The following is a 25,547-nucleotide window of genomic DNA, read 5'->3' as shown; positions in this document are numbered from 1 at the left end:
GTGGAGTCTGTCAACTCGCAATTTCCTTCTTCCCATATTGTGCTGCAATGTAACTAGGATTCGCCGGCCGAAGGCCGGCGAAATTCTAGTACAGTACATTAACGATGATCACTGTTGTACGTGCATGCCGTGTGTGTGTGTGTGTGTGTGTGTGTTTGCTCGCGCGTGTTTCCAATTTAAACAAACTGGTAAAATGTGATACCTTTGACTAATGCTCAGCATAAATTATTAAGCTATTATGCTCTTAGCTCTTTTGCTATTATTATCTTGTTTCAATAAAATTACATCTGTATAGTATATTTATGTTTTAGAGATAGTCAGAAAGACAGGAAGCAGAGCTGGAGGTATCAGAGACTAAAATGTTGAGGTTCTCTCTGGGAGTAACAAGGATGGATAGGATCATGAATGACTCATCAGAGGGACAGCGCATGTCAGATGTTTTGGAGATAAAGCCAGAGAGGCCAGACTGAGAAAGAAAGAGCCCTTTCAATAAAGCCCTTTGAATTGAATTGAATTGAATTGAAATATTGGAGTCAGACTAGCATGGTGAAGTGCTTACATGTTCGTATTAAGGAATGGTATTTTTTCCCCTTTCTTCCCCCTAAGCATCCGGCTTATAAGAGCACAAGCTCTTATGATGTGCTTCATTATAATCATGGACAGTCATTACACTGAAGGACAGATGAAACCATAGTGGATGGAGATGTAGAAATTGGAAGACATAACTATAGCTAATGGAAGTAGAAGGACAATTTTTGGTGTAATGGAAAGCAGCCACTCAAAACTCAGAAATAGCTACAAAAACAGCTGAAGTACCGGTTCTTGAAAGCTGCATTATTCTGAAAGGAACATGTCTGGCTGTTTTTGTTCCTTTGTACCATGAAAAGGTCTTTAATACTTTTACTTTTGAACAGATACTTTTCTTAAGTAGCCTACATAATGATGTGAGCTACTCAAGTAACATTTTCACTGAGCTACTTTTACTTGTAGTGGAGTAAATCTGAACAGGTCGTATTTGTACTCAAGTACTGGGGTCGAGTACTCTGTCCACCTCTGGTAAAATAGAGGTTCAGCCACACCGATACAGATAAGCATTCCAAAATGTTTCTAATTGTCAAAAAACATGATTCAGACACCAAGTTTGCATTTATAGCTCATCTGGTTCAAAAGTTGTAGACAAAATCTTTTTCAGGTGGTGGACTGGGGACCATATTGGATTTGGCCACTATGATGGGCTCGGGCACGGATTCAACAAACATGATTTTTCTGAACATTTTGAGAACCTCAGAAAATCTGTAGCTCCAACAGTTTAGAAAATAGAGCCATGTTTGAACTAGCGGTCATTTAAAAAAAGGGCGTGGTCATTTTCGGGTATTTCGCCCCGGATTTAGAGACATTTTCACAGTTCCCAAGTTGTTTGCAGGGGTCATATTAGCCTAGACTAAATGGTTAAGCGAATCTTGTAGACCAGATCCATATACTAGCGTGATTCAAGCTGGTGTACTATTACTGACATTTTGGGACGGCAATGAAACTTCAGTGCAGTTTCTAAATTCTGGCTCTTGAATGCTGATGATTGTGAATCAACAGTTTGTATGTCGTGTTGTATTCGTATGTGAGTTGTCACAGGGAACCGTATAATACATGTACCTACTGTACATAGTACATACTGGACCACTTAAATAATCCTATGAGTGAACAAGGACAATTCCAAATGTCAATTTCCAATTGAAGACTATACTGATTAACAGCAGGTTATATGTGTGTTGTGGTTGCTGAGGTTCGTTGTGAGTTGTTGTGACAGTAACAAAACGCCTGTGGTCTCCAAGGCTACTATGACAGGGTGGATGTAGGCTATTGGTTTATGACTGGCAACGAGGATTAATATTAATATTCTCTTCTCTTACAGACCACCCCCCCCCCCACACCCAACATCCTCGACTCCCCTCTCATACTCACTCACTCACTCACTCACTCACTCATACATACACACGCATACACACACACACACACACACACACACACACACACACACACACACACACACACACACACACACACACACACACACACACACACACACACACACATTTTTCACAGTTCCCAAGTTGTTCGCGGGGGTCATATTAGCCAAGAACAGTTGAGATACTGCATTCTCTCCCAAATGAAGTGCATACATATCTTAGCCAGGTCCTCTACTAATTGGTTCCCAACCTTTTTATACTGAAGTACCGGTCTGAGAAAATATTTGGCTCTCCAAGTACCACCATAATAACTGATGTTTTGTTCCATTCCTAAGCCAACTCCTTTGTGTACCACCAGAGAGGGGCTCAAGTACCAACCGGGGGTACTTAGTACCTGTCTATGTCCACACTCACAACACGTGAGGGCCGGAGTTCAACAAACCACGTGCAAACTGGTTCTGTGTTCCGTCTGTGTTTCATGCTTTTCCAATGGAAGTCACATGGTTTGACCAAACACTTGACTTGTGTTTGATTGCCCCCCCATCAAACACAAGTGTTTGGTCAAAACACGTGACTTCCGTTGGAAAAGCATTGAGGCGGCCAACACAGAATGTTCGATTGAAATGTGTGTATGAGGCCTAGTAGTATCTCACTTTCTGTTTGGTCTCTTATTGGTCCATCAGTCATAAATTGGTGGTACAGGGAGAGAGAAATAGTATATATTATATGTGCAGGTACTCAGTCTAAAAAGGTAGAGAACCACTGCTGTCTCTCGATTTCACATCACATTCAGAGTTTGGAAACCAATCCTGGGCCAGTTTTAAGGCCAGTGTTTGGTGGGGATCTTTTACGTTTAATAGCTTTGCACATATAACACCCGGTAAAAATACTTTTTTATTTTTGAGGAGTGCTAGCCCCTCCTATTCACAGGTTTAATGTTTGTCTTTAGTTTGTTTTGTAAACGCCATTGACAATGAAGGGAAATGTTACGCCATAATGTGCCATTTACGTCATATTGTCTCTTTATTGTTAATGGAGTTAATGGTGATTTGTTTTCATTTATTTTTATTTTTTATTTTAGGTTTTATTATCTCAAGTACACCTAAAACCCTGAACATTCAGTGGATTTTCTGTGGTCTGGAGTTTTCTCTGGGGGTTGGAAGCCTTTTGAGCTGCAATGAAAACAGGTAAACCAGTGACATCTGCTGGCAAATCTCATTGACATGGGATTTGCAGACTGTGACAGCACAGCCAGCAGGAAAATCAGAGCACTTGTTTGAGCCAGAAAACCTCAGACCACAGAAAATCTACTGAATGTAAAAGTTCAGGGTTTTTGGGTGCAATTGAGCTCACAAAAAAAATGTCACAATCACTTTAAGATTAACAACTCGAACAACGACAAAACATACTGTTTATCACAAAGCTGATCGGCTACCATAATAAGCATCTTGTCTGATTTAATGATTTCTATCTGACAGACTCGAGGCTTAGCAACGGCTTGGCTCAGAGAGACCTTTGCTCAACTTCGGCTTTGTTTGCAAAAGGCTTGGCCTTCAGCCTTAACCTTAGTCCCGCTTCAATATAATCAACCATCATTCCCTGTGTGAGATGCTATTGACTGATTTATTTGTGTGAGTTCGTGCGCGTGTAGGCAAGTGTTGCGTGTGCGTGAGTGTGTGTGTGCGTGCATGTGTCCATGTGTGTAATGCTGTGTGTGTAAAAATGGTGCTAATGAAATACTGTAGTGAGGGCCGACCCCATGGACTGACCTGCTCTGTTCTCCGTGCCAGTTTGAACGTGTGAATTATGGTAATTGAGTGCAGTGGAGCGACGCATAAGTACCCTGACTTTCTCTCCACCCCTTCTCTCCTCGATCCTCTCCCTCTCTCTTTTTCATCACCTCTCGTCCTCTCCTACAGCTCCCGTCTTCCCTTTCCTCTGTCGCCTGTCTGCTTCATCTGGAATGAGGTATAGTATATTTGTATGGGCGTGATTGTGGAGGGTTGGCTCTGATAGAACAGTAACAGTTTGAAGGCTTTGCAAATTAGGGGGACCGGCGCCACGGAACACACGGCACATGATTGCGGAACATCCCTGACATTTGAGTTATTTTGTGCAGCGTGAAGCAGAATGATTGCTATTTATTACGTCCCGGTAATGGAGGAGTCTGCCTAGTGCCTACATTTTCGCATTTTCTGAACTGTGACACAGTAACAGAATGAGATTCTGTTATTAACGTAGCATTGCTGCCATTCTCGGGCCTCTTGTAATGACCAGAGGGCTGTTTGGTATACTGTGCAGCGTATTCATACATATACCGGTAGTACAAACCTAATTGTGTTTGTTCGCCATTAACGGGCACCCATTTCTCTGTAGCAGAGTGCTGTCTTCTGACCACAGCTTCCTATCACTCAAGGAGTTTCACTTGAAACAAATGTTGGGGTCAGGGTTCCATTCGACATGTGAACAGTCTTATGTGAACAGTTTTTAAGTTGGTTGATTCAGTATTTTTTTATATTTGATATTCATTTTATCTGCCCCGCCCCTATATACAAACCACATAGGCATAGATGTATAGATGATGAAATGACTCAAACTTTTTTTTGAAAGTGAAATATCTTTTTTAATTTAGAGTCACAGTGTACTCTGCAATGACACTGAAAATATCTCTCTGCTGTCTGTTTCCGCCAGTCGCTCTCTCTCTCTCTCTCTCTCTCTCTCTCTCTCTCTCTCTCTCTCTCTCTGTCTGTCTTACGGTCCTTTTGTCACTCTGTCTCTCTCTCCTTTCTAACTCTGGTTCTCTTCCCCTCCATCTCTATCCCCATTAGTCTTATGCTGGTGCCTATCGTCGTCACTGTGCATTGTGATGAGCTCTGGGCTCCTCAGCCACCAGTGATCTATTGGGACGTCTGCGGTGAGCTCATCACCGCTAAGCGATCCATTGGACTGTCACCTCCTGGTTTGTGTGCACGCCTCGCTGCTCGCCAGCAGCCAGCCAGCCAGCCACCAATGCCATAAAGCCTGAATAATTTAGTTTCGCTATGCTGGCCGGCAATGTCCTGGGGTCCTGTCTGCTTATATCATCTCACTGATGAGAGCGATGAGAGAGATATAGACTAGACTCCGCACGTATGGTATGCATTATGGATAATTTGGGGCCGGGGAAGAAATTACTTTCGGGGAGTTTGAAAATTGGGTTCAAATGCTAAATGTAGGTAGTGTATGACGTGTGTCTGCCACCCCCGGAGTTTTATGCAGTGTCCCACTTAGTCTTGCGTAGACAGACAACTATTCCACAATCTCCGAATGCTATATAGAGTCTGGAACTACACCTCCTCAAATGCGAGCAAGGAAGCTGCCATTTGGGTTCACGAAAATATATTTGAAAATATCTTTACATTTATTTTTTTGAGGGGCGCTAGCCTCCTATGTCCAGCTTTGAGGATCTGTGGGAACACAAATATTAAAGACGAAAGTGTGTAAACACAAACATTGAAAACAAAAGTGTGTAAACACAAACATTGAAGACAAAAATGATGATGCAAATTGTGATTGTCCAGAATGAGATGATGTATGCATTGATAAAGAACGCCCCTCACGTCACACGGATTTAATGGATTTCCATCCATTTCTGCTAAAGCAGCAAGCTTAGATGTGCTTAGATGATTTCTATTCATATTAGGATAGATTTGCGGGACCGTAAAGACGAAACGGAAGCGGGGAGGAGGCTTCACTTCTGCTTTATCGCTTGCTCATGATCGGAGCTTCCATTCTCCAGACTGTATGAGCATATGGAAACTGCGAGAGGCAACAGTCTGGCAACGCAAGACTATGTCCCACTAAACATGAGGTTGTGTGGTCTAAAGACAGGATACGTGTTCTCTCTCAATGTCACTATTACAAATTGTGGTACAGCTACAGTGCTTGGTGAAGCAAAGTGTTGTTCTAAAACACAGCTATCCTCTTGTATACTTGTACAACATACCCAAATCATTCCATTAGGGACTGCTTCCAAACTGTGACGTTCCCGCCCCAGCTCGACATGCAGCAGTACTAGTCGTGACCTTTGACCTGCTTAACAACGACATTGAAGAGCGGTGACACATGGCGTCTGTCAGAGGCCAGCGAATGGCGTCCCTAGACTGTAAACCAAGGGGCCTCAATGTCAGCCAGCCCACGGTGGAGGCAGCATGCCTGTCTGCCTGCCTGGCAGATAGCTTGACCTGAGGTTGGCTTGAATGCACAACACGAACGCTTCACAGAACATCCATCCCAAACTACACACAGGAGCGCTATATGGTGCCACAGACTGTATGTACAGTATGTATGCCAGCATAGGCTGTGTTTACTTTAAAAAAAAATAAGGTGAATTTAGTTTTTAAATCATTCTTATATGCAAACATCCCCAGTGTACAAGGTTTTAACATTAGTCAAAAGTGTGCTTTTACAATTCTGCTAGTGATCATTTTGTAAGAGTGTGTGTGTCATTCTTTCAAACAGTGAATATTTAATAGAGCATATCATATCCTTTGAATAAAGAACATTATAATACAGTGCAATACTGTAAGACTATTTTAAAGCACAATTTGTCATAATGGCATTGGAGAGAAAAACTGCCATCAACATAATACCACGTAATAAAAAGGACATCACAGTAGATTCGGTTCGGGCAGTCTTTGATCTATTATTTAACAAAGCAGAAAATGTGGTTTGGAGGTAATTCCCTTATGAAATCTAACCTATTGCCACGAGGACATATATGACATTTAAAAAGCACTTTGGTGAGATACAATGCCTTTCATACAATGCCTTCCATCCAACTTTAACACTTATTATGCTAGGTCGTCCACACACGTCCTATAATCATACGCCCTCAATGAATTGCATTGAATTGAATTGGTGCTATTGGTGCTTATTTCCATCGCTCAAAAACTATATTTTGTTTGTATATATCCTCTCTTCATAATGTAAATAGTATCCCAAGTGGCGCACTTTGCTACTTATTTTGATGGAAATAAGCAAATTAGCACAAAGGGGAAATAACCAATAATGCACTTTTGCACAAAATTACACCTGGACCTCTTTGGTGGGGACTAAACAAATACAAATAAAGGTAAGAAATCCTTCTAGTATGGAATTCTCCTTTAAGGTATTTTTTATCGATATTATTATTTTTTGACAGTGGTGTTGCTAGGCAACGCCTTGCTCGTCCGTCCCGGAGCTAATTTGCTGCGCACGCAGCCATTCACTTCCTGGTTTACGGGCCGACAATCTTCCTTATTTACTCTGAATGCACGGCGCTGTCCATGGTTCTGATCAGAACGCCGATGTTCTGTCCTAATGTCTGACTTCATCATGCCTCTCGTTTAGAATATTAGTTTTACGACGACGAAGATTTCACCTCCCGGTTTTTTGGGGGTGAAATGAAAGGCGGGGGTTTTCAGAGGAAAATCTCCCTCATATGATTGGCACTCTAGCGCCTTTATTCTGAAAAAAGGATTCCCCGGCACCCACCAGGATTGTTAAGCAGTAGCGCAGCACCTTCCCCTCAAAACGCCAGTCAGATATCTCGACTCTCATCACACACATTGCCTTTTCATTACCATTCGTCCCACCTTCCGGGGCCAGCGGCGCGGCGGCGACCGTGTGCACGGCCCAGATTGTCTGCCGGTTCCTCAGCTGCAGCGTGCAGGTGTAGTTCCCGGCGGCGTCGGGGCCGATGGGCAGCGCCAGGGAGGTGGTGATGACCCCGGGGCCGTGGCTGGACGCGTGCAGGCGGCGGCTCAGGTTGTGATGCCCCCAGCCGGCCCGCTCCACCTGGGACCTCTCCGAGTACTGACACCACAGCTCCAGATGAGAAGGGGAGCGAATGGCCTTGACTGCAAGACGGGGATAAATGGAAGGGAACGAACAGCCAGTGAGGAGGAGGAGGAGGTGGGAGGAGGGTGGGAGCATATGGGGGGGGGGGGGGGGTGAAGAAGAAAGATGAGAGAGGAGATAAGGGACGAAACCAAGAGGATGTGCGGGAGGACGAAGGAGGACCAAAGGTATGCGAGGGAGTTGAAGGAGAAAACAAATGAAAAAGAACAAGGGCGGATAGAGGGTGACGGGAGGACGGAGGGAGGGTGGGATGGCGGTGGGGCCGGGGAGGGGGAGGGGGGAGGGCATGAGGGAGACAACGGTCTTTTCAGTGTAGGGTCAAAATAATATATATTCATTACGGAGATTGGCTGCTAATGTGTTGGTTGACTGTGACTGATGCTCAGAGTCTCATCAGGACGAAATGAGAATCCATCTGGGTGTAATCAAGGCCCATAGACGCAAACATAACACTCACTCACGCACGCACGCACGCACGTCACACACACACACACACACACACACACACACACACACACACACACACACACACACACACACACACACACACACACACACACACGTTTCAGACTTGATTAGAGTGATCAGTGCGGGCCACCTACAGTATACAGCCTTGGTGGGAGGGCACTCAGCAGGTATAATCATACATAATGATACTTATAATGAGGTGGGGTAAAAATATATGTGCCACATGATGTGTGTGACGGAGCATGCAGTGTGTGTGGGCGGGTGTGTGTGTGTGTGTGCACTGTGCCGTGCATAGGCGCAGTATGTGTGTTTGTGCGTAGGCACAGTGTGTGTGTGCACTGTGCAGTGCACATAGGCGCAGTGTGTGTGTGTGTGTGTGTGTGTGTGTGTGTGTGTGTGTGTGTGTGTGTGTGTGTGTGTGTGTGTGTGTTTGTGTGTGTGTGTGTGTGTGTGTGTGTGTGTGTGTGTGTGTGTGTGTGTGTGTGTGTGTGTGTGTGTGTGTGTGTGTGTGTGTGTGTGTGTGTGTGTGTGTGTGTGTGTGTGTGTGTGTGTGTGAGTGAGTGAGGGATGCAGACGTGTGAAGCATGGTGACAATGACAGATCGGCTGGTCATGTCTGGGCAGCTGTGATGGATGCCAGAGGGACTGTGATTAGTAAAGCCTTCCAAGGCCGACTAGACAGGGCAAAGTGTATGTGCACTCTGTGTCTGTGTGTGTGTGTGTGTGTGTGTGTGTGTGTGTGTGTGTGTGTGTGTGTGTGTGTGTGTGTGTGTGTATACAAGTGCGTGCATGCGTGTATGTGTATGCATGTGAATATGCTTTGTGTGTGTGTGGAATTAGTCAACTGTAACATTTGCACGGCTCATCCATAAAAGCCACATGAATCTGATGTTCTTTCTGAAATGTATAAATGGAGAAAATGGCACAGTGACCCGCCCTCGCCTTATGGGATCAAATGACTCTGCACTGCCTCCGTCTCCACTTAATTCCTGCCTTGATATTAAAATATTAAGAGCACTCGTCTACAAGAATACCATTAAAATGGCGCTATAATGAATATTTACCCAAGCTGGTCACATGCATGCATGCATAGCATACATGGTATATGGCACAGTGCTTAATGAATTTGGTAGGAATGATCAACAGGCCTCCCCTTAGAGATTATTACATTTTGGGTCAAAAAGTTCAAGGTTCACAACCAAGGTTAAGGTTATAATTCCATAGTCAAATGTTATGTTATGTACTAAGAAAGCAGCTTTGAACCACTGTAAGACCTGTCCTAACTTCACTTCACACGCTCCATACCTCTTTCTCATTATCTATCCACACTTTTCCTGGGCTGTGTGTGCTCCAGTTCCTGTCGATTTGATCCAATGAAAGCCAATGAAACTGGTCAGATGACCAATGATATCCAATATAATCAACAGGAACTGGAGCACACACAGCCCAGGAAAAGTGTGGATACCTCCTTGTTCTCCCTGCTTCTTATCAAGGCAGACAGTCCGTGGGCCGGGGGCACCATTGACATGCATGGGAGGTGGAGGAGACTGGAACCGGAAGTTAGGCCAAATACATTTGGAGTCCATTAGAGCCGGCTGGACCAACTTGTGAACAAACACTATTTCTGAACGATTGGGACCGTCGTGTTAATCGCTTCAGGAATATAAAAGAAGACAGAAGAGGTTTTTTTGATGTTTTCCAATCTTTTTTTGTATCGTTTTATATCAGCATAAACAGCTGCATGTGTCGTTTCTGCCTCGGCAGTATCGCAAGATGCCAAGATTTGGTTGACCGACCAGTCTCACAATACTTTAGCTCTTTCAGAAAATTACTCTTAAGATACCTCAATGAAATGATATCGAAAAGAAACACAGCGGAAAACACTGTGTGACATGTCTTCTTTTATTTTCCTAGGCTGAGTATTTTACACTGGTCGCATTTCAGAAATAGTGAAATTTATAAGCTCGTCCACTTAATTGGCTCTCATTGATTGCAATGCACTCCATTGAACTCCCGGCAGCAGTTTGCCACCCAGTGTAACGAGTCTGCCAGCTGGAATTACTGGATAGAGAAAATCACACCCTTAGAGTATATACGTATGAATAGAGACGGCGCCCGGAGGAAACCCTGAGGCGAAATGGTCAGCGCTCGCTGCAATAACGTCGTTCATGTGTTTGGACCCAATGCATCCCAGAATGCACTTGCAGAATGCTATCGCCTCATGCTCTTTTGAGCAACTTAATGCAAGTGGATGGGAGGAGAAATCCAGTGCCATCTCTATTCATATTATGAGCTTCAACCCCACATTCTGTACCTCCTCCTCTCGCTTCTTTAGTATATATATACTGTACCTTTTAACACACTGAGCCTGGTGGCCTGGCTGAAGACGTTGTCATTGAGGAACACCTCGCAGATGTACAGGCCGCCATTAGTCACCTGGGGCCGGAGGTGAAAGCCGAAGCTGCCGTCCTGGTGCTTGTAGGGTGGGCCTGCCAGCTCCAGCTGCTGCTGCCCTGCTCCCTTATCCGCCTCGTCCCTCCAGCGGTCGTACAAGTACGCCAGCTTCATGTCCTTCTGTCGCCTGTTGTCCGGGGGCTGCCAGTACAGGCGGACATAGTCGCCCTTGACGGTGGGGCAGGACAGCGAGAAGGAGGACCCGGCCAGGGTGGCGGTGGAGATCTGAGGACCTGTTGGAAAAAAGGAATCACACTTGTGTGAAATGAGAAGTGCCTTTTATCACGATGATGGGGGCGTGGGGCGGGGGGGGGGGGGGGGGGGGGGAGCATTAGCACAGCTTGAGACACATGCTTGAGTTCACACGGGCAGACGCAAAGCTACACAGTGTATTTGTAGCTTTTGCAGCAGCTGCAAGCGTCGGATTTGCTTCGTATAGCTTCACGTTCACAGCTAATGAATGGTAGAATGCGCCGTTGCGTCTACCTGTGTGAACGCAACATTAGATTGAATTCTGTGATAAGAAAGCGTGCTCATATAGGGTATAGATAGAGAAAACTAGAAAAAGTGCCCCTCTGGGAACTGGTCTCCACCAGGGCAGGTCAGGTTGTGGCCTCCTGGTGGCGCACGCTGTAATAGGTCAATGTGAAAAGGGTGCCATTTCTTCAATTTTGATTTGAGGCATTTTGTTCCAAAAATGTGATTTGCAAAAATACACCTGTTGGTGGCGCTATAACAGGCCAATGTGAAAAGGGTGGGATATATTCCACAGCCTAGCAGGAAAGTGTGTGAAGGATTTCACTCCAATTCGGATGGAGTATGAAATATCAGACAGATCCGTCTTGAACACATGACTATAGAGATACTGTGTAACGATTTGCGGGATTTTGGGACAGAATCTGTTTTTCAAAAGTCTGCCGCCTGGTGGCGCTATAACAGGCCGTTCTGGAAAATTTGGGGCAGAGGTTTATTGTTGGCATCTGGGGAATGTGTGTGCAACATTTGTCATCGACTGGTTTAACGGTGCCGGAGATTTGCTGTACACAGACGGACGGACGGACTTACGGACGGACGGATGGACACACGAACGGACACAAACACACACACACACACACACACACACACACACACACACACACACACACACACACACACACACACACACACACGGACGGACGGAGTGCAAAACATACTCTCCCAATGCCTTCGGCCTGGTGGAGACAATGAAAGCGAAGGAAGGTCAAGGTTACAGCCATATTTACAGTAATAGATGTGTAATGTTCACTGGTATGGAACACAACCTTAATTAGTAGCATTGGTAATGCTACTGGAAATGAATCAACCATGCCAATATAACGGCCTATTTGTACAGTTTCGGGCTATTGCTGTTCTATCACGGCCCATTTTCTGATTGGCATTGGCTCATTAGACACATCTGCTACACACACTCTCCCTGTTGATCAATCAGGCAGACGTGCCGTTGTCAGTCACTTGCTGTGAGCGTGAACTTATTCTGCCCATTTTTCTGGCGTGGCAGCTACAGAGTGGCGCTGCGGCAGCCTAACTGCACAGAAACAAAGACTAGTCTATCTGCAGCCGTCCACGAGGAAGGCTAGGCTGTCACCTTGAATTTGGATCTGTCTTTGTTGCTGTAATGAGTTTTATAACTATATTCCTGCCATTTCCTTTCCTCGGTACGCTGTGTGCACCTTTTCTAATCACAGAATTCAAGAATCTAATCTAACTTATCCTTATATAAGACAAGTGGACCCATGACTTCAAAACCTTTCATCTCTATCTCAGTGGATCAAAACCAATTATCTCAGCAAACTATGTCAATAAGAAATATATTGGCACAGTTGGTAGTGCTTTCGCCTCACAGCTAGGTCCTGGGTTCGATTCCCGCTCGTGACGCCGTGGGTGGCGTGGTGCCTCCCCCCACGCCATCAGCGCCCACACCCGAGGCGGGGTTGGCGAAAGGGCCCCTCTGTGTGGAGCCTGCATGCTCTCCCCGTGTCCCCTAGGGTATGTACCCTCACAGAAAACATGCAGTAATCCTGGTCTCTAAACTGCCTCCCCCTGGCCAGCTGGGGCGCCTGGTGGAGGGGAAAGGAACTGGTTGGAATAACATGTTCCTTCCACGTGCTACGTCCAACCAGGGAAACTCCCCCCTGTCAGGTGCAAAGGAGCAACTTGGGCACCCAGGCATGAAGGAAGCATGAGTTCAAGTCCATATATGGGGACCAGGTTGGCGGAGGGTGTGCAGAGCCCTGCAGGATAACATTAGATAATTGACATAGGGGTGAAAAATGGGTTACAAAATCGTGGGATAAAAAATAAATATATAAATTTGATTAATCAAATAATATCTTTAACACCAAAAAACAATCTGAAAGTTTCGAACTTTTGGGCCCAGCTGGTCACCAGTTCACCACATTCTTGAGACTGAATCTGCAGTCCAGAAAGCTGAATTTATTTCAGCCTACGCTTAGCTCCCTCCGATCTTTCAATTTCTCGCATATTTCTCCCAGCCTCTTGGGTTGAGCTAGTCGTACAGGTTTAATTATAGCTCCCAAGAGTAATGTCTGTGTTTCTAATCTTTCTCATCTTTCATATTCCACATTCGAATTTCATGCGGTCTCAATTACACACCCTATCCCTCTTTTAATCATTGTGTTCTATTGTCCCCCAGGTCCACTTGGGGATGGCACTCCTCTCCTTCAGCCTACTAAGACAAGTATCTTAATGTTACTTCTCTTCTGTCCTCGTGTGACCTCTCCTTATCTCCCTTTCCACGTACAGATAGAGCTGGTAAAGCATTGGACTTGGTGTTATAGAGCCTGCTCTGCCTATAATAGTCCCCTCCATGTCTGGACTTTCCACGTCTGCCCCTTCTGCGTTCCCTTCACTGGCTTCCAGTTGCTGCCTGCACCCAGTACAAAACACTGGTGATGGCCCACAACAAAGCAACGAAGGGCATGGTACCCTTTACCTTCAGCATAACATCCAACCCCACACCACTTACAGCTCACTTGGACCAGCTAATAGAGAGTATGCACATGCATGCTTTTCCCATCAGGACACGCCCCCCTCATCTAGACTGAGTGGCAAAACATTGAGCAGCATGGAGTGTTGGAGTTTGGAGGCGCTCGTTGGAAGTCACTCAACCGTCCTGCGTACCACCTGTTTCTAAATGTCACATGATGCAGGAGGCAGAAAAATGTTGTGTTATTGAAGACAAGCATTTCCAAACTCTGACACTTGGAAAAATAATCAAATACAGGGCATTTCTTGACAGAAAGTAGCTCATAACAGATGGATAATTCAAACTTTTCGTACAGCTGCAATGTCGGTGAGTTTAACCTTGTTTAATGCAATCAGTCAGGACTTTTCTGTTTGGATGAATGGGGGCTGTCAAGGCCAGAAAGTAGTTTTTTGCCACTCAGTGGGCGTTCCCGCATAACTTCTAGGTACGATAATGTCACACGCATACCCTCTATACAGGATTTTTTTGTTTTTAAATCCTAAATTGTCTGTATTTCTATAGCGCCCTGTGGTAATGACTCTTTTCAATGTACTGAATCTATCATTCAGTACAGTTCACCAACATGTTTCATTCATTGCTTGGCTGGAGCTCTCATGCCTTCGTTGTGCAACACAGACTCACTGACTGTGTATCAATCAGTGCAACATGTTCAGCCAAACGTACCCCGCCCTCAGGCTATGGGATCTCCAGGGATTCGAGTTGTGTTGCACACTCGAAATGTGCCTCATATTTCAATACTGTAAATAAATATGTAAAGAACGGCCCACACTACACAGTTTACAGTGTGCGGACCGGCCCCGGGTATGTTTATCCCTTAGTGATTGGTTAGGGGAAAATCAAATCCCCTCTCCATTGGAAATAGAGAGGAGGAAAGGTCACTCTTCGGTCTCTAGGCTATCTGCAATCTTCTCTTTCTTTCTCTTTCCCCTCCACTATTTCATCTGTGTTTGACTGTCTCTGACCTCTCTCCTCCAAGTCAACATGCCATATGTCCACCAGTTACTTGATCATCTGAAACCTTCAGAGCTGAGCAAACCTAGAAACATCATTCTGCCGAATCGCCGCCTGCAGTTCATTGGAGCGACATGTAAATGTAATCTTATGCATATTGAACTCAAATATGGCAGAGGCACGACTTAAAAGGATAGAGACTGAACCGGAGCGATAGCCCCGCCCGCCTCAAACGGCTGCTCAATGTTAAATCCCAGCTGCACAGGGTTTCCTCGTCATAACTCCACGGGTCCGCCGGCTTGTTAGGCAATAGACTTTCAATCCAAACTTTTTTTTGCGGATAAAGTAAAGTTTGCTTGTATTACTTACTATACTTACTTAAAAAGTACCTACTTTTTGATAGATGCTACAGTAGTTATATTCTGCAGATGTATGTTGGTTACTTGTTCACAATCACATTTGATACATGTATGTAGACAGATGTGTAGACATATGCTACTCTAGGTTTGATGTTGACCTGGTATCGTAGTTTCTTTGTAGCACCTTATTGTTTTCTTTGCACTCTATTTTATTTGTTGACTAGGGTTCATGCCATTTACTCCGATCTTGTGCTTATATCGACTCTGGATAAGAGCATCTGCTAAATGCATAAATGGAAATCTTAATAAGGGAATATCAAATATTTCGGTGGGTGGAAAAATAGAAACACTCTGCTGCAAATGTATGTCACTCAACCCTATAATGTCAGCTTATGCAATGTAAGAGCCAAACATTCAGAATCAGGGCATCTGGAACGATTCCAAAAATAATACTTCACAGTGACAAAACTTTTGTTGTTGTCGGAGAGAAGAAAAGAGTTGCTTGTCTGCAAAACAACAAGATTTCGCCCCCACAACGAGAGCTAAAGAATGTTATAGGTGGATGCTTTGCTTTCTAGTCCTAAAATCTAAATGTGTATTAAAATATGTTAAAATATGCTACCGTTGAGGCTTGAGAACATTTCGGGTCACAAGTTGTGACTCGACTTGACCCTGAACACAGAAAAGTGGAACTTAACTTCACATGTGAAGGTTAAGACCAACGTATAACTTGGATGGCATTGACATACAGTATACTCTCAGCTCTGGAGAAAGTGTCAGTGAAGAGAGGAAGGACAAAGGAATGCTGAGATGTGGGTGAGTGAGAACACATAAAGGAGTGAGATAAACTGGTGAGAAGTACAGTAAAAGGAAAGAGTGAGAGGGGACAGGCCAGCGGGAGATTAGTAAACATGATAGTGCAAAGAGGAGATGCTCTGGAAAAGAGGATTGGTAAGCGAGAAGAGGAATGAGATGGAGGCCAAATGGAAGAGGATGAATGTACGGTATAGTGTGTGAGAGAGAGAGAGAGAGAGAGAGAGAGAGAGAGAGCACAAACCGAACAACAAGAGTGAAGGGAGATGGAGGGTGAGAGGGTAGTTGACGGCAACAATGGAGGATTATGTTCTTATGTTCTGAGAAGCTCTTCCCTCAGTTTGTGTTTTGCATTCTGCTCTGCTGCTGACAGCAAGCTGCTGACTCCAGGCATTGGAGAGCGCTTGTTGTTGTGTTCCATAAGTCACTCACCGTGCGTTATGTTACGGAAAGAGGCCACCTTGGCAGCTGCAGAGAGATGGAAAAAGCAAAGTATAAAGTCAATTCAAAAAGCGGAAGTGATCAATAATACATGAATACAGCAAGCCAAATACATACTCCAATTGGGGGGCAAGTTGGGTATAGGATTTTAGTGCAGAACTTACGGCTCAGACTTCCGGAAAAGTGGTCTGTAAATGTGACTACTTTGAAGAAGCATTGTTTAAATAAGTAATGCCATGCCAGTCGGTCGCCTCTGGTGCCCGTCTCACCGTCGACGGCCGCAATAACAAACTGCCTTTTTGTTTCGCAACCCTTTTGCTCTTTCTACTGTCCTCTGTCCTCTCTCCCTCCACTTTCGTCCCTAATTGGCTAGTCCAGTGTGCTTTGTTTTTTTTACTGAGTCAATTAGATACTGTAGAAAGCTGAGAGGAAAATGAACCATTGACACAATATACTCCCTTCTATACCCTCACCTCATTCTTTTCTGCTTATTAGACAATAACGTCCTTGATTGGGTCCATTTGGTTTATATTATTATACACTCTGGAGGTTAAATAAACACTGTGGATTTTACAGTGGATTTGGGCATCCCCAAAAAGGTCTGCTCCGCATGTTAAACTGTGGGTCTGCAGTAGAGAGAGGCAGAATGAGGGGTGGGACATGAGACACATGGCAGGAATTACATTATAAACCTTGAACTTTGCCCCCACCGTACGCATTACACGCTCTGTCTAAACCAGTGGCCATGCAATTCTCCTGCTCACCCCCCCCCCCCCCCCCCCCCTCCCCCCCAACAACCCCATCTTACTGTCCACGGTGACGTCCACATTGAATGCGAAGAGAGTGCTGCTGCTGTTGCCATTTGGGTGAACCATACAGGTGTAGGCCCCACCATCTGCAGGCTGGAACTGTGGCCGCTTGGCCACGACGCCCGTGTTCCTCATGGTCTCTGACCTCATGGGCCGGCCGCCAGGCGCCGCCCAGGTGATCCTGGTGTAGGCGAAGCCGGGGCTGACGTCCGCGACCAGCCGCAGAATGCTGTTCTGGAGGACGGGAGGCCTCGGAACAATGGTGACTGGAGATGGGGGATGGGAGGATTGGGGGGGAGGGAGCGGATGGTGGCGTGATTCGAAGCACAAAGATAGATGTTTTTCATATGCATTTACTTATCGCATGGATGACATGTGCATAATGATGCTGAGGATGTGATTTGACGCGCATCGCAGAGTGATTAAGAAGTGCTTAAGTAAAGTACAGAATGGTATAGCAAGAGACATTTATGCAAGGGCTAAATGCATAAAGCATACACTTTAAAGAGGTTTACAGGGGAAGAAGAATGTGCTGTTTTTCATTTATTAAACTGAAGAACGGCGCAAGATATGAACATATAAAGACGGGTTCCTCACAGGGGATTTGTGGTGTAAAATCCTAATATTTGTTTTGTGTTAATACAATATTATGTTGACTTGGCAAGGTTTTTGCACTCGCAGTATGCAGCCTATGTATGTATAGTGTGGCATTCAGAATCAGCACACAAAGCATGGCCTTGGGCCACAAAAGACGACAGCCAGAGTGTGGGAGGGCCAATATCATTATGCCCTGCTGTGGCAGAACTGTAGAGAGCACAGGTGAGCAGCATCAGCAAATAAGATGACCTATTTGAAAAAAACACATTACATCAATGCTGCATTTTATTCATTTAACGATAGGACGCAGAATTTGTTTAACTTGTTTTGAGACGAATCAATTGAACTCTATTACAATGATTGTTAATTCATATTTACCATTTGAGTATAGTTTGCTTTGAGTCCACATTTATGCAATGCATTACATCAGACAGACACCTATGTTGTGGTGTATGAAGGCAAGATATACTGTAAATATTCATATTTCATTGTAACCTCAGAGTACACCAGAGCTGTAAAAATCCATATTTTGTACCAGAAGCCAAGGTTATTGGACTGTGAAGCAAGGACCCTGGACTTCTGGCCTCGCATATTGTAAAGCAATCTGACATGTTTACCCAATGCAAACCGTTACATAATTCAGCACTACAGCAGGTGTTTCAAGTTTCAATTAAATTCTCCAATTTGTGGCCCCTTGCTCACTGTATATCGAAGACATTATGGCCAATGCCATCTGGAAAGAAATGTTTCCTAAGGGGACAAGGCATGCTAATCATGCCAGGGAAATGTCAGCACAGCATAACATATAGCGAACAGACCCCCTCGCTGTCAGGGTTGGGCATTGGTGTACACGCCACGCATGCACTTCCCTCGCCTACATGTTGAGAATGGGGACTGCCCAAAGAGCCCATATATGCGAAGTCCCGTTCGTCCTGTTCGTCCGAACATGCGGAAAGGTTGGCGAACAACATGCGCTGCTGGTTGGCAAACATGCACTAAGGTTATGGTGAAGTATGACTCATCTGACCCTATATCAGTGCATTCATCTTTTTGATGAGGGGTTTATTCATTGTAACCCAACTATAACGGATATATTTATTTATTTGCTCTCAACGGACGGTTCTCGCTGACTATAGTCTTGATGACGTCTTTCATTGACATTCAAAGTCACCTGTGGAAGAGTTAATTATTCTGTTTGTCCTTAGATACTGTGCTAATAGTATAGTCTGCGGTCATGGAATGTGCACTTTCAAACGCAATATTAGTTTCCCTATTTACTGATGTCTGAATGAGGACAGCTCCATATTGAATCATTAGCCAGTTGAGCAGTGGTTGTGACTGAAGCTTCTGCCATCCGTGCCCCAATAATGAACCCTCTTTCATAGATTAGATCTTGTACTCTTGGCATCCTACTATATATGCGTCGTCACGTCTCTGTCTGTGAGTGTGCGTGTGTGTGTGTGTGTGTGTGTGTGTGTGTGTGTGTGTGTGTGTATATGGTTGTAATGCACGTAACTCTAGAAACGTTCACCCCACCGACTTCACATTCAACACACATCACGTTCCACACCCCCGCAGAGAGTGCATACTGTATACAGAGATCTCCATTTGGGACACAGACAGACAGTTAAAATGCAGAAGCAGCGAGTGCATTCTCCGGCAGCGGCAGCAGCCAGCGGCAAGTGGCAGTTGCCGGTAGCCGCCGGTCTGTTGCGGATTAGGAGGCTTTGCCGGTGACAGAGGAAACACTGCCACGGCAGAGGAAACACTGCCACGGCTGTTGTCGGCAATTGGCGGCGGCGGCGTGGCTGCTGCCGCTGCCGGAGAATGCACGCGCTGTCCCTCACTGCTATGACAATGAGTATTGCGTACTACAGAGATCTCCATATACAGTATGGGCACAAAAGGGACAGAGACAGATAGTTAAAACGGGTGCTATGACAAGTTGACAAGGGGTATTATTAGGTTACCAAGTTGCATCGTTCTCAAGTAGGCCGGTGGCCGACGAGCATGCACGTACAGGTCTAGTTTATCTGAAATTGACGTTATATTGAGGTCTATGCGTTCCACATAGCCTGATGTGATGTTTAATTGAGCAACACTATAAACCTGATATGTCAATAGAGACAAAAGGACGATCTACAAGCTCACAACGTATTGCATCAATCATGATGTGTTTGTAGGCTTGTAGACATTTTTTATGTACATACCAAAACCTGTTGTATTTTACCTGTAAGCACAGCCAACAGTATGATCCTCTCCCTCACTTTCCTCTCCGGCCGTTTGATCAAGCACGAGTAGAGTCCTCCGTCCTCCCTCTCGGGAAGGAAGAACAGAGAGAAGTTCCCAGTGTCTTGAAAGTTGCTGTCCGTCAACCTCATGGACGCCTTGGAGGCTCCGCCAGAAAACTCCTTCCTCTCATTGGCCGAGAGGACCAGCTTCCACTTGCTGTCGCCGGGCGACTTCATTTTCCAGTTAACGGTCACGGCGCCCCTCGCCGCCCCGTCCACGCATGTCAGGGTAGCCGGTCTGCCCACAGCTGTCACCACTACATCGTCCCAGTTGCCGTCTGAGGGCAGGAATGAAGGAAAACACATTGGCATTTGACCAAAGCAACTCAAGGGAAAACCATGAGGAGTGCATATCTACAGTACTAACAGTCCGATACTACTGTTTGACATCTTACACTATAACCTACCCAAACCCATAACCAAAAAAGCCACAGGTGAGTCTTAACCGGCCATGCATGTGTCTTAACCGGCCACGCATGTCGGAGCCATGGGTGAGTCTTAACCGGCCACGACTGTTGGTATATGACTAACGTATGCCCCCCACTCTGCTCTGCATGTTCTGGCTGAGTCAGACCAGCTAGGTCAACCTTATGACTGAACCCTTAACACCAATCAATAGTATCAATAATTGACCAACGTGGCGTTCAAGGGCGGAATAACAATCACTAAAGAAAAAGGTTAACGCATGACTCACAAAGACGTACATTTCTATTGACTGAGACACTGGGATCCATGTTCATATGACTCTGAGATCATGTTAAAACTCTAAGAAGAGCACACCTACAGTTCTACATACACCTCGACAGTGGATGCAGGGCCAATAAGGCAATCATGGAAAGAGGTAGAGCCATTCTTATAGGCAAAGGAATTACTTTATTATATTTAATAACTCTAAGAAGAGCCACGGGAAGAGAGTAGAATACTGTGCCAGATGGAACATCCAAGAGGCAACACTGAGGCAAACAAAAACAAACAAAAAAACTAACCAACAAAGAATCTTCCTCAGAGACCTTCTACAACTACCAACAAACACTCCATACCTGTAACGGACGCACCCAAGAGAGAGGACAGTAACACCGAGGAAGAATCAGCCAGGATGAAACAAAGAAAGACAAACTCCATGATGCAGCACACACTGTGTGTGTCTCTCTCTCTCTCTCTCTCTCTCTCTCTCTCTCTCTCTCTCTTTGCACCAGACTTCTTTCTCCCACTCCCACAATGTATCCAGTCCTGTTCAGGGTATAATAATGAGAAAACATGTCTTCAGAGCCAACATAAGTGACAGTCCGGGGCAGGGCCTGGTCATGTGTCCTTCCGCTGAACGGGATATGACTAATGAGTAATATTGGGATAATCAACAGGAAGGGGACTGTCACTATTCTCATTTAAGGCATGTGTTTGTGCGTGATAAACTGATGGATGAAGTTGCCCTGCCGCATGTGTGTGTGTGTGTGTGTGTGTGTGTGTGTGTGTGTGTGCGCGCGCACGTGTGCGTGCGTGATTATGTGTCGCCCAATGATTGTGTGTTTGCCCTACGGCTAATCTTGCAAACCAGTACCCCGACTACTGGTTGTTTATGTGCATAAAAAGTTATTTATGTGCATGTTTATGTTTGTGCAAGGAAGTCAATTCTCTGAGTTGTTCAAATCCATTAACAACTATATATTTGTGTGTGTGAAGTTATAATCAGAGCCATAATCCCTATGGCCAATCTGGAGTGGTACTTAGGTACTTGGATTGTTACTTTTCTATTTACATTTATTTAACCAGGGGAGGTTGTGCTCTTTTTCAGTAAAAACCGAGCAGCTCCCCTTGATCAGTTTTGGGTTTCAGTACCTTGCTCAAGGGCACTTCAGTGTTGGAGGTGGGATAAGTGGTGGCCATTTAGGGAGTGCAACGAACCATGTACAACCCAGATTCGGCACAAACAAGGGACTAATTTGTACGTCTCTAAATGTTTTGATGAATTGAACAAGGTGGACCCTCTTGTAAACAAGTGTAATGCTTAATTGGGTCGTCCACTCACAGTTAACAGTCTTTGTATTGAGTTTGTGCTTGAAATGTACTGTAATTCTGCAAACTGTTAAGGGAAGTCGTATTTATACAACGTAGTTTCGGGAGAGAGACCTCCTTCCGCTTGACCTTAACCACTCCTCCCACATTATCAACAACTCCTCCCTCCTCATCAACTCACCTGCCTTTCATTATCACCCAGCCAATCCCTGGCGCAATCACCACAGCATAAATACACCTGCGATCTCTCAACCAAGTTGTTTGTTCTGCTCCACGACAGACCAAACATGGGTTGTGAGTACTGCACTTGTAGATCGGCCATTTTCACTATTCTTCAAAATACACACACACACATGTTGAATCTCTGTACGCCCAAAGCAAGCGCTGTGTCCGTGTCCTCGGTGGGACGTTGGACTTGTTCTCTGGGGGTTGTCCTCTGCCAGGGCTGTGTATCGTCCTCTGCCAGGGCTGTGTATCGTCCTCTGCCAGGGCTGTGTATCGTCCTCTGCCAGGGCTGTGTATCGTCCTCTGCCAGGGCTGTGTATATTGGCCTCTGCCAGGGCTGTGTATTTTCACCTATCCTTTCTGTTCTGCGATGTCCATGGACATTTACAGTTCGCTGAGCTGAGCATTGGTCTGTGACCAATTATGCTTTCACTGGATCCGTTGGCAGCCGACTGTGAAGCGGCTGGGATGAGGATCAGCGTCTCTAAATCTGAGGCCATGCTTCTCAGCAGGACACCGGTGGATATGGTCCAATCCAGGTATAGGGAATGAGTACTTACTTACGCCAAGAGAAGGAATTCAATTCAAGGTATCTTAGGGTCTTGCTTAGAAAAGAGCCAGTAGACCGTTTTGGGTATAAGGATGCATGCCTCCTGGAACTGCTAAATATGCAACCTGACTCCAGATGGATGGATCGGATGGATGGATGATAATATGACACACCATGCAGGTAACTTGCTATACCAGGTAACCTGGTTACCTGGTATACCTCATGGTGTTATAATCTGATCGCCCATGGCTGTGTACTTGTACGTGAATACACAATGTACTAGATATGTATTGTGTACTGCCTGAACTGTAGCTACGGGAGACATCTCAGACAGCAAGGTCAGCTTGCTGCAGTTAGCGGTTGTTATGGCGCAAGTGTCTTCACGTTATTGGGATCCAGCTCTATAGGTTCCTGTGTGTGTGTGTAATAGACTTTGTGAACCTTTAGCGTGACACTGTCTCGTGTCGCATTATTGTCGTATTATTGTATTATGTTTTATTATTACTGTATTATTAGAAATACTGTCCGGAAACTTGCGACCCTCACATACAGTTTGACAAAAGACCATCCAGGAGAATGTGTATGTCATGTATTCACGTGAGTATCACACAAAGTATGTGAATATGTGAATAGAGGCTGAAAAGGGGAAACAAAGAATCTCATATAACTAAGGCAAAGAGCAAGGGCAAATGGGCAACTCGGAAAGAGATGGAAAATAAGGCGGAGAATAAAGAGTTTGGGGTTGCTGTGGGAGTACCGCAACCCCTAGGCTACATGTCCTTACATCCCATAAATGTCTTTAATTAAGCTAAAGGTATTATCGGCTCCTCTGAGCACTATTACAGATTGCTCCATAATTACCACTGAGTGATCGGGGGCGGCGGAGAGAGAGAGAGAGGGAAAATTAGGGAGCTAGAGATATGAGACATCCTGTGAGGTGCTGTATTGCAGGTGTCTGAAGACAGAGGAAGAGCGGATTAGGAAGAATGGAAATCAGGGGAGTGGGGGGGGGGGGGGGGGGGGGGAGGGAGAGATTGAGACAGGTAGACGTGAGGCACGCAATGATGGGGTAAACATCAGAGGTACACAAGGGAGTGAGAGAGCTAGAGCTGGAAGAATATGAGAGAGAGAGAGAGAGAGAGAGAGAGAGAGAGAGAGAGAGAGAGATCAAAGCAAGGAAGCAGACAAAATAACTTCAAAGGATGCCTATGGTATGGATGACACATGGAGTGGATTTGAACCCCTGCCCCCCCCCCCCCTCCTCTAAATGGCTAAATAATCACCATAAGCCCTTGCTCCGTCTAATGAATCCAACCACCAATTGCTCCAATATCAGTTAACTGCGAGCTCCATTATCGCCGCCTCAGACACCCCTCAGGATGGAGGCTTACAATGGATGGAAGGATGCTGCATGCATGGGAGTGAGTGAAGGACAAACGAACAAAGGGAAATCTATAGTGACACCGGGATAGAAGCGTGCATGGATAGGGTACAGAAAGAGGGAGAGAAGGTATGGTGTGGAGGAGGGGTGAGGATGAGGAGAGAGGTGAAGATTGGCAAGGGTGGTAGTAGCTATGAGCTATATATATCCTCACGAGAACATATACACTTAATTACTTTAACAGCATTTTCACAAGTCAAATTATTTTGTTGTCTTTTCCAATTACCACTTTTACCACCACAATTTACCACCAGTTTTTTTGCAACAGGATTTAGTTACAATCAGCATGTGGTGCATGTAGTGCCTGCAATGGTGTTAACACAACACAATATCAAGCCCATATGTGCCCGCCACTGACACACACGCAACTTGAGCTTTATAAAGTAGATGATAATCATATTATGCCTATACTGATAAAAGACAAAATGCTCAATGAATTTAGTCAAGTCATTGGACTAATTCATAATGCATTAGACAGCAGAAGGATTTTCCAGCCTATATCTCTGGGTACGCAAGTATATTTGTTATTTGTGTTATTCTATTTTGTTGTATGGGGAATGCATTGCTATGGGGTTTCTGTTATTGAGTTGTGTTCATTTATTTACACTATTTGCGGAGAAACCATGACCGATGGGTCAATTACAGGGAGCACCCCTTTGTGATGGTGCTTTACACCGCCACAAATATATGTTTTTATACTTTTTATGTTGTCATCGTACTTTGATTCCATCTGTCATTACGTTGATGTCATGCATAAGTGGGATGTTGTCGATCAAGGAAACCAATGCTACCCTCCAGCATCTTGCATCACACACACACACACACACACACACACACACACACACACACACACACAGGGGATTTTGTGGGATCCCTGGCCAGCTTCATGTGGTTAGTGTTTGAGGCCATTTGTCCATCTGGACACATGCACCAAAAGGACATGTGGGATCCCTGGCCAGCTTGTGGTTAGTGCTTGAGGCCATGTGTCCACCTGGACAGATGCACCAAAAGGACATGTGGGACCAGTGGACATGCACCTGTCTTTATTTATTGGATATTGGGCTTTTTTTTTACCTTTATTGAAAGTACACGGCGGAGATAGACAGGAAACTGGGAGAGAGAGAGAGACGGGGAGTGACATACAGTACGGCAAAGGTCGTCGGGCGCAGGACTCGAACCCACGACATGCTGTCAGACTGCAATTGGCCTATATACTGTATGTGGTATGCGCCCTATAACCGCTAGG

General features: G+C 45.2%; 1 protein-coding gene across 1 annotated transcript in view; it reads right to left on the bottom strand.

The window, feature by feature from the left end:
• g6fl (g6f-like) overlaps positions 1-21,269 on the bottom strand; it is a 29,383-nt gene extending 8,114 nt beyond the window's left edge. Inside the window, exons 1-6 of the mRNA XM_080767544.1 lie at positions 21,113-21,269; positions 20,012-20,350; positions 17,184-17,450; positions 16,367-16,402; positions 10,663-10,998; positions 7,568-7,843 (exon numbers count right to left, since the gene is read on the bottom strand). Of these exons, the coding sequence (XP_080623670.1) occupies positions 7,568-7,843; positions 10,663-10,998; positions 16,367-16,402; positions 17,184-17,450; positions 20,012-20,350; positions 21,113-21,194 (1,336 nt within the window). The 5' untranslated portion in view covers positions 21,195-21,269. The remainder of the gene's footprint in view (positions 1-7,567; positions 7,844-10,662; positions 10,999-16,366; positions 16,403-17,183; positions 17,451-20,011; positions 20,351-21,112) is intronic.
• Positions 21,270-25,547: the final 4,278 nt, after the last annotated feature.

This window comes from Protomyctophum bolini, assembly GCF_963924005.1.
Source record: "Protomyctophum bolini genome assembly, chromosome: 7".
NCBI lineage: Eukaryota > Metazoa > Chordata > Actinopteri > Myctophiformes > Myctophidae > Protomyctophum > Protomyctophum bolini.
This window is presented reverse-complemented; position numbering and strand designations above follow the sequence as displayed.